The sequence below is a fragment of the Garra rufa genome, chromosome 18 (genome assembly GCF_049309525.1).
Source record: "Garra rufa chromosome 18, GarRuf1.0, whole genome shotgun sequence".
Classification (NCBI taxonomy): domain Eukaryota; kingdom Metazoa; phylum Chordata; class Actinopteri; order Cypriniformes; family Cyprinidae; genus Garra; species Garra rufa.
Genome location: NC_133378.1, coordinates 33,822,959 through 33,832,958, shown reverse-complemented (window position 1 = coordinate 33,832,958; position 10,000 = coordinate 33,822,959). Strand labels below are relative to the sequence as shown.

Here is a 10,000-nt window from a genome sequence, read left to right as displayed (position 1 = left end):
ATGCTTCAGAAGGAAACACAATGCATTAAGAGCCAGGGGATGAAAACTTATGAACAGAATGAAGATGTGTACATTTTTCTTATTTTGCCTAAATATTTTTTTTTCCATTTAGTACTGCCCTTCAGAAGCTACAGAACATGTTTCCCAGAAGACAAAATAAGTTAAATTTACCCTGATTTATAAATTCCAAAAGTTTTCACCCCCAGCTCTTAATGCATTTTTTCCTTCTGAAAGCATCAGTGAGCATTTGACCTTTCTGTAATAGTCCTTCAGTTGTCTTAAAATAAAGTCATTGTTGGAAAGGACCCATGAGCAACTGATCACTAAAAAAAACACACAGCTGTGGATCATTCAGGTAACAACACAGTATTAAGAATCAAGTGTATGTAAAATTTTGAACAGGGTCATTTTTAAAAATTCAACTATTATTTTCTCTTGTGGACTATATGTAAATGCCTTTTATGTGAAATATATTATTTATGCCAGTACTAAATAAAAAATAACATGTATTTTGTATGATTCCTCCTATTTTAGTTAAATAATTAACATTTTGCAGATTCTGCAAGGTGTATGCAAACTTTTGACCTCAAATGTGTATATATACAGTAATAAGCATACTTTTTTCAAAAACATAAAAATCCTAGTTATTTTAAGCAAATACATATATATATATTATGGCCTCATAATATAACATAATATCAAAATATACATATCATGTTTTGTTGTGAGTTATGATTTTGAATTAAACAACTCCGTTCTGTCCACTGTAATTTGATAAGCAGCACTGTTTTGCACAAAATCCTCCACAGATGTTTGCATCTTTGCTTTTGCACTTATCACAGCTTGCCAGAATGCAAATCCCTCTTAGTATCAGGTTTCTCTGTGAGATCTACAAGCCAAACACTTCTAGATTTCAATCAGTACAGGAACTGTAGTTGTGTTAGAGTTGATTCTGCCAACATTGCCCCAACATTCCCAGGACATTCTCATTTGGTTCCCATAACAAAAACCAAATGGGAACGTTAGGGGAACATTCAGTGATGGCTGGGAAGAATCAGGAGAACTGAACTAAGTGTAAATGCACATTAAAGAAGCACATTAGTTCACTTCCATGTCGTCCAAGATGTCCATGTCTTTCTTTCTTCAGTCGAAAAGAAATGAAGGTTTTTGACAAAAACATTCCAGGTTTTTTCTTCATATAGTGGACTTGAATGGTGCTCAACGGGTTAAAGGTCTAAATTGCAGTTTCAATTCAGCTTCAAAGGTCTCTACACGATCCCAGCCGAGGAATATGGGTCTTATGTAGTGAAACGATCGGCCATTTTCTAAAAAGAATATAAAATTGATCTGCTTTTTAACCACAAATGCTCATCTTGCAATTCATTTTCTATTTATTTTTATAAAATGGCTAGATAAGACCCTTATTTCTCGTCTGGGATCGTGTAGAGCTCTTTGACGCTGCACTGAAACTACAATTTGGACCTTTAACCCCATTGACGTTCACTATATGGAGAAAAATCCTGGAATGTTTTCCTCAGAAACCTTCATTTCTTTCCAGCTGAAGAAAGTAAGACATGAACATCTTGGATGATATAGAAGTGAGTAAATTATGGAAAGGTTTGCTTTAGATAAAGCATCTCTCTAATGCACAAATGCAAATCTGATGTAATATTAATGACGCTCTGGTCTTACAATGCTGTGCTGTTTTCGATCAATAAAACCAACAGCCCTTGACTTTATTTCAGCTTGTCTAGTGATAAAATATGGCTGGCTTATGTTTATAGTTCTGGTGAGACTCGTATTCGCTCTATATTTGCTCTTGGGGAATATTACAAGGCCTCTAGAAACATATTTGTGATTGATTCAGCAGTTTTACACTGGGGGAACATATAGCAGCTCTATTCTGTTACAATAAACCTGTGGTTTGTGCTAAAGATGGCAGTGAGCGTTGCAGGTTATTCAAGGTCAGCTGATCAGAATTCATGTCCTCAGTTTAAGTGTTGCTGGAGGTCGGCAAGATGCTGATGTTCCCAGCTGTTGTCCAGGCGTTTCATGTGAATTGATATTGCTCACCAGAGCTGGATATGAACTAGAAACATTTTAAACAAGAGAAGAAAGAGACAAGCTGTCATCAAAGTTAAAACATATGTTGAAAGATGTCTTCCATGCTGCAGTAAGAGTTCCTGAAGGAGCGGAAAAGGAAGAATTCATAGTCTAAACAGTCTTGTAGGATGAAAAAATGACTTACTCTATGTGTATGTAGATACATGGTCAAAGTTTAAAAGCGTAACATGAAAACAATGCAGTTCAAGGTTCGTCCTTACAGTTTGGATTTAATTTCACACAATTGCACTGTCAGATCAATTTGCACATTTGCAGACTTCAAATACATTAATAATATATAATCTAAGTAAATAAAATAATTATATAACACGTAAAATAACACATGACCTTTTAAAAATGACTAACCTTTCTTTCATGCAAATACAGGATTGACAAGGGAGTGTGTTGAATCTGAATAGATTTAGGGATCGTCTCAAAAGAGTGAGTCTACTCACACTAAGGCTTTCCTAATATTTGTATATTGTAAATCGTATTTTTTTTCTGTTACTTTCATTTATTGCTCTCGCCGACATACATGCACATATACAATCATAGCCTGTGTTTAGAATAACACAATTTTTGGTAGTGTTATTAACTAACTAAAATTAAAATATATGCAATGCAATGCAATGCAAAAAAAATTATTCAGCTCAATTTAATAGTAAATGTTGAAATGCTACATTATTTATATAGGTTGACTCGAAAATTTCATGGACTAAAAATTTATATCCAACCTTAGTATCAGCCTCAGACTTCACAGATCAGAGGCGTCATGAAATGAACACTGCATGAACACTAAAATATACTGTAGAAGCTTGAGTTTAGTCTGTTAAAAATGCTTATGAGAAAACTTTAACACGTTTTATTTTATTTTATTTTATTTCATATATTTAATTTAGTTTTATTTGTTTTATTTTATATTTCATTTTTATTTTATTTTTTCATTTGATTTGATGTGATTTTGTTTCATGTTATTTTATTTTATTAGATTTTGTTTTATTTGATTTGATTTGATGTGATTTGATTTTGTTTTATTTAATTATTTAATTTAATTTAATTTTGATTGTTTTTGTTTCATTTATTTCAGTTTGTTTTATTTCCTTTTTATTTTATTTTATAATTTTATTTTGTTTTATTTGTCATTTAATTTGATTTGATTTAGTTTCATTTCATTTTATTTTGTTTTATTTCATTTTATTTCATTTAATTTTGTTTCATTTTATTTTAAAAATGTATCTTGTTTTATTTTTTCATTTGATGTGATTTGATTTTGTTTCACTTTTTTATTTTATCTAATTAAATTTCGTTTTGATTTATTTTGTTTCATTTATTTCAGTTTGTTTTATTTCTTTTTTCTTTTATATTTCTTTTTTTTAATAATTTTATTTTGTTTTATTTGTCATTTAATTTTATTTGATTTTGATTAATTATATTTAATTTTATTTAATTTTTATTTCTTGCTGTTTCATTTTGTTTCATGTTTTTTTTTTTAATTTATCATATTATTTGATGTGATTTGATTTTGTTTAATTTAATTTAATTTAATTTTTTAATTTTTAATTTTATAATTTTATTTTATGTGATTTTATTTATATTTTTTTCGTTTTATTTGATGTGATTTGATTTTGTTTCATTTGATTTTATTTCATTTTGTTTTATTTTATTTATTTATTTATTTTATAATTTTATTTTATTTTGTTTTATTTCTTCATTCGATTTGATGTGATTTTGTTTGTTTATTTCATTTTATTTCATGTTCGTTTTATTTTATTTATTGTTTTATTTTATTTTCAAAATTACTTAGCATAAAAAAGACAACACTCACAGACTGCAAGTATACACAGACAGAAGCGTTTACGCGTTTTAGTCAGAGAACTGAAACGGCCGACAGTCCCTTACTGTGGCATTAGGAGCGAGTGTTTGAGCTCCCTGGATTCACTCTCTGCCTGTGGAGGGAAGAGGCTGTAGTTCGCGGGATCTCTCACATTTACACTCTTTATTGACGGCGATGAAATTTCAGTTTTAATCGTTGGAAATAAATCGTCCAGGATGACGGTGGATTTTGAAGACTGCATTAAAGATTCGCCCCGTTTTCGGTAAGCTGAAATATCTGTTTTACACAAAAACGTTCGCGATGAGAGGTTTCCATTGAGTTTGTTGGCTGATATTATGAGCTGTAAATATTGTCATGTTGAGAATGAGACATTGTTGTTTTTTTCCAGCTGGAAGTCTTTTGAGTTATCCGCTATTCTGTTGTTTACTCCATTAAAATGAGTCAGTGCTATGGAAAAGACAGTATGCATTCATTACAGTCTTAGCTAAATAATTTATGTAATTTGAACAGAGTTGTTGCTGTTTTATTATCACTATTATTTAGGGATTTTTGGTTTGTAAAGAGGGACTTTAATTAACTAAAACCTCTACTAAATGACTAATTAGTCTGCAATTTGTTGCTTGAGTCATTGATTTTACCCTTACTTGTCTGTGAGAACTGCCAATCATGTTGCATTAGTACTTACATTAGTAGGTGCTGAACACTTACTGGCTTAAAGACCAATTTGATGGTCAAGATTTACAGTAGTTTAACACTAGATCTGTTCATCAAAAGGACTTCTATTGATGTGATGTTGATTGTAGTTTCCACCAATGTCAGTTGACTGAGTGTGAAAGGGATGTTTTGTCAGCTCTCCGATGCCCAGCAGTCATTGATTTTCCGTGATTCACTCAGCGTGGCTCATATCCCGTGCAATAATGTCCTGATGTTCTTCTCTAGGGCGCAGAGTATTTTTTTGGAGCATTTCTTCATAGTTGTTTCCTTGTGTTTCATTGAGTTGATGGTCAAAATAATATCTCTTTGTCTTGGCTCTGAAGATGTAATGAAATTTCGGTGGCGTCTAGGGATCTTTTGCTCACCAAGAATGCATTTATTTGATCAAAGATATAGTAAAACAGTCATTTTGAGGAAAAAAAATGCAATTTAAAAGAGCTGTTTTCTATTTTAATATATTTTAAAATGCAATGAATTAATTTCCAGCATCATTACTTCAGTCTTCTACAGTGTCACATGATCCTTCAGAAATCATTCCAATATGCTGATTTTGTGCTTGAGAGCATTTATTATTATTATTATTAATGTTGGCAAACATTGTGCTGTTTCATATTTCTGTGGAAATTATGTTATTAACAATAGCATTTGTTTTAAATGGAAGTTTTTAGTAAGGCTTAAAAAATGAAAAAAGCTAATAATAAGAAAAAAAGAAAAAATAACATTTATAAAATGTAAGAAAAATCTATAAATAATTGAAATAATATTTTTGACAGAAAATATATATAAATGGAGATGTATTGAATGGATAGTCTTTTGTAAACAGTGAAAATAAAATAAAATAAAATATGTAAAAATATAAGAAAAATAAATAATATTTTCTAATAATATATTTGACAAAGAATATAAATTAAATTGTTTTGAATTGATAGTTATTTTTAAATAGTAAAAGAAAAAAAATATTAAATAATAAGAAAAATATTAAAACAAAATAATAATATATAAGAAAAATATTTTTGCAAAAAATATAAATTGAGATGTATTGAATGTATAGTCAGTTTTAAATGATAAAAAATAAAATATATAAAAATATAAGAAAAATAAAATCTTTAAATAGTACTTTTAAATACAATATATAAAAATATAAGAAAAATCAACTATTTTAAAATAATATTTTTGACAAAAAATATATAAATCAAGATGTACTGAATTGATAGTCATTTTAAATGGAACAAAAGCACAAAATAAAATATATAAAAATATAAGAAATATTAAATTTAATTAAAATAATATTTTTGACAAAAAAATATAAATTGAGACAGACGTATTGAATAGATAGTACTTTTTAAATAGTAAAAAAGGAAATAATAAGAAAAATATAAAAATAAAATATTTAAAAATGAGTATAAATATAAATATTTTTTTAAATAATATTTATTGAATGGATAGTCCTGTTTAAATGGGGAAAAATAAAATATATAAGAAAAATAAAATATTTTTTTATAATTTTGCCAAAACAATTTAATTGAGATGTATTGAATGTAATGATGTAATGAATGTAATGATAGTAATTTTAGTCATTTTAATAAATAGTTAAAAAATAAAATAAAATATATAAAAATGGAAAATTAAATGAATATTTTTGTAATAATATTTTTGACAAAAAATATAAATTGAGATGTATTGAATGGATAGTCATTTTTAAATGGTAAAAAATATAAGAAAAAATTCTAAAATGAGATTTATTGAATGGATATCCAATATCCATTTTTAAATAGTAAAAAAAAATCATTAGAATGTATAAAATAAAACGAAAGCTAAATATTTTTTGACAAAAAAATAAAAATAAATTGAGGTATTGAACGGATAGTAAAAATTTCTCAGGTCATACTGGTTGTCATGGAGCATGCTGGGTAAAATGTTGAAATTTAAACCAGAGCAGCTTGATACAGTGCAACTGTAAATGCCTGAGAAAATTCCTTCCCATCCAATGGCCCTCTTGACAATATATTCTGAGAGGAAGGAGGTGCGCTGGTCCAGCGTTATGGTGGAACATGGGATCTAAAGAATTCCGAATGTCCCACGCACGGACTCTAGCTGTGACTGTGGTAAGCACCGAGATCCAGAGGTTAGACAAATAAACCAGCATTCCTTTACACCCACATCCCCTCCTCAGCACCAGCTCCAGTTACTCCCCACGTGAGCGTGTGTGTGTGTGTGTGTGTGCAAATGCGTCGGAGTGAGAGCGTGTGTGTTTGAGCGGGCGGCATATATAATCCCTGCTCCAAATCAAAGACTTCCAGACTGGAAAGCAGCACCTTAATGGATGCCATCTGGCCATGTGAGTCAGGTCTCCTCAATCGCTTTAGGGATTTCCAGGAACTTTCTAATGTTTATAAAGAAACTAGATTATTAAATCTTCTCAGGAAGCCACAATATTTGAGGTGTCATTCATAGGACAAACGTAGGGTTAGTTCACCCAAAAATTAAAAATCCTGTCATTAATTACTCTTTCTCATGTTGTTACAACCTGTAAAAACTTTGTTCGTCTTTGGAACACAGATTAAGGTATTTTTAAAGAAATCCAAAAGCCTTCTGACCCTGCATAGACAGCAACGCAACTGACACGTTCAAAGCCTAGAAAGGTAGTAAGGACATCCCTTTAAAGGGGTCATCGGGTGCCCACTTTCCACAAGTTCATATGATTCTTTAGGGTCTTAATGAAAAGTTTCTAATATACTTTGGTTAAAAATTCTCAATAGTAGTGTAAAAACACACCCTTTTACCTTGTCAAAATCAGCTCTGCAAAAGTCACCTAATTTTATTGCATGGTCCCTTTAAATGCAAATGAGCTCTGCAGGCCCCACCCCTCTCTGCTGCGGGATTACGAGCCATAATGTTTACTTTAGCCACATTTAGCGTGTTTAGCTGCATTTAGCCCCGTTTATCGGCGAAACTTGCCAACAAGCATATTATTAAGAAAGGCCATTTGCAAAGAAGCATAAAAACCCCTTATACTCACTTCTGCTGTGGGTGAAGCTGCATCACGAATGATTCACACGAACATAGACGCATATGTAGATCGGGATCAGCGCTTTCCTTTTAAAAACAAAAAGTAATGTTATCCTCTGCCTCTTCAGCGGCTCAGATGTTGGGAGTAAATGACGACTGCTATGTTCATCATTACATCCAACAACAGAACACCTCAATTGCTCAGTTAGAGTCTTCCTCTGCACCTGAATCACACAATGGCGATCGTATTCGGACTGTTTCAGCTCGGTGAGGGCGGGTCTGAGCGGTAAGGCACTCATGTCAATCAACTGTGTGTCGTCACACCGAGAAGAAGCTGAGAATGACCTGATTTTAAAAAGGGAATGCTACTTTTAAAGATGAAAAAAAAAATACCACCGGGTGGATTTTTGTCATTGTAGGGTGGTTGTGTACACAAACTGCCAACACACATTAATGTTCAAACAACATGTAAAAGTTAGTTTTGCATCTGATGACCCCTTTAAAATAATAAGTAATAAGTAATATTCCTGAAGAGGAACTAAAAAAGTGCTTTAATTAAAAAATGTTTTCCTCAAAAAACATATTTTCTTTACGACTGAAGAAAGGGAAGACGTCCAAAGCATCATGGATGACAACAAAGTGAGTAAATGATCTGTACATTTTTGTTCAGGAAGTAACTTACCCCTTCAAAAAAATCTTACTTGCCCCAAAATTTGAAATTGGTTCAGGTCTCGATTAGCAACCTGGACACAACCACTATATTAATAGCCTTTGTATGGAGGTAAAAGCTGTTATGTAAGATGTTTCCCAGGATGTTTCCGGGGTTTTTCCATATCTAAAACGTTTAATACAATCTCCTTCCTTCACTTGTTGCTGCATGCTGCGCATTACCTTCGCATGGCTAGTTTCACACACTGACTCTTCACATGGCATTCAAGAATCCACAAACCCTGTACAATTATCCATCGCTGTCATCTGGAGCAATTCTATCCCTGCCAGGATCTGGCAACCCTCAAAGACCTTTTGCTTTGGACGCCGACCCGTCCAGTGAGTCTGTGAATGGCCGTTTGAAAGGTCAGAATGTGGTACTTTCTTTGTGCTCAATCAAAAATGGAAGTTATCTTTATCAATGATGTGCAGTTTTTAGCTTTCATTTGCACTGCTGACAAATCCAGAGCGTTGAGCAGATTGTAGCCACCTGACTAAATATTATTCATCATTCCTGACTCAAGTCTGCTATGTCACCTTTCTTTCCAACCCCCGCTGAGAGCGAACCCATGCATTCCTGCGCCTGGATTGAAGGACTAATTTCATTACATCTCTTTCACATTCAATCTCCAATTGCATTTGAGGCCTTTTTACTGTCTGGGGAAACACAGTGTATTAGAGCCGATGTTGTTTGGGTGCTAAGTTTAATGGTTCAATCGATAAAGTGTCTTGCGTAATGACTCGCTCGTAATGGCTCCATCCTGTGATGTTTTTAAGTTACTTTACTGTTTTGTTGAGTGCACTGCAGGCTTTTGCTTACTTCAGGTGGTTTTGAGAGGTCACTTGTGGCTATATTTGTCCATGACGACTGAAACTCTTTCTGCCAGACTGCGTTTAGCAAGACCTATCATCAAGAGCTTTTATTATCGTTATAAAAATATTGGGATAAAAAATTTATTTTATTTATGTGATTGAGTTTTGATATTTGTGGTTTTATTATAATGGATTGGGGATGCATAATATATTGGTACCATATTTAAAAAAAAAAAAATTATTGGATATATTTTGGCCAGTATTGGATATTTTATAGTGTGTGCTCATTGTTCCTATTTTTACATTTAGATTAATGTTGTCAACATCTAATACTCAAAGTGCATCTTTAAGAACACTAGTAATTTTTAACATTGTTAAATGTAATGAATATCCAGTTTTATACTGTAATATTGCAGTACCTAAATTCACTTATAGCATTTAAAATGATTAGATTTTTTTTAATTGTTTTTGTCATGTTTTATTATATATATATATATATATATATGTATATGTACTTATTTATTTTCATTTTTATTTCATTATTCATTTTTTTTTATTTTAATAAAATGTAATATTTTTTAATATAATTGTATTATATATATATATGTGTGTGTGTGTGTGTGTGTGTGTGTGTGTGTGTGTGTGTATTAATTTTATGATATATATGTAGTATAATATATTTTTTGTATATTTATTTTATCATTAATTAATTATTTTTTTATTTTTTGTTTATTTTAATATTAATTTTATTATTTAATTTAATATATTTTTATTAGATTATACATGCTGTATTTATTTTAAATTTTTTCATTACAAATT

The 10,000-nt window shown here is 30.9% G+C and overlaps 1 protein-coding gene across 1 annotated transcript in view; it reads left to right on the top strand.

Moving 5' to 3' along the window:
• Positions 1-4,063: 4,063 nt before the first annotated feature.
• Positions 4,064-10,000, top strand: part of acap3a (ArfGAP with coiled-coil, ankyrin repeat and PH domains 3a) — a 102,358-nt gene continuing 96,421 nt past the window's right edge. Inside the window, exon 1 of the mRNA XM_073823018.1 lies at positions 4,064-4,199. Within this exon, the coding sequence (XP_073679119.1) occupies positions 4,153-4,199 (47 nt within the window). The 5' untranslated portion in view covers positions 4,064-4,152. The remainder of the gene's footprint in view (positions 4,200-10,000) is intronic.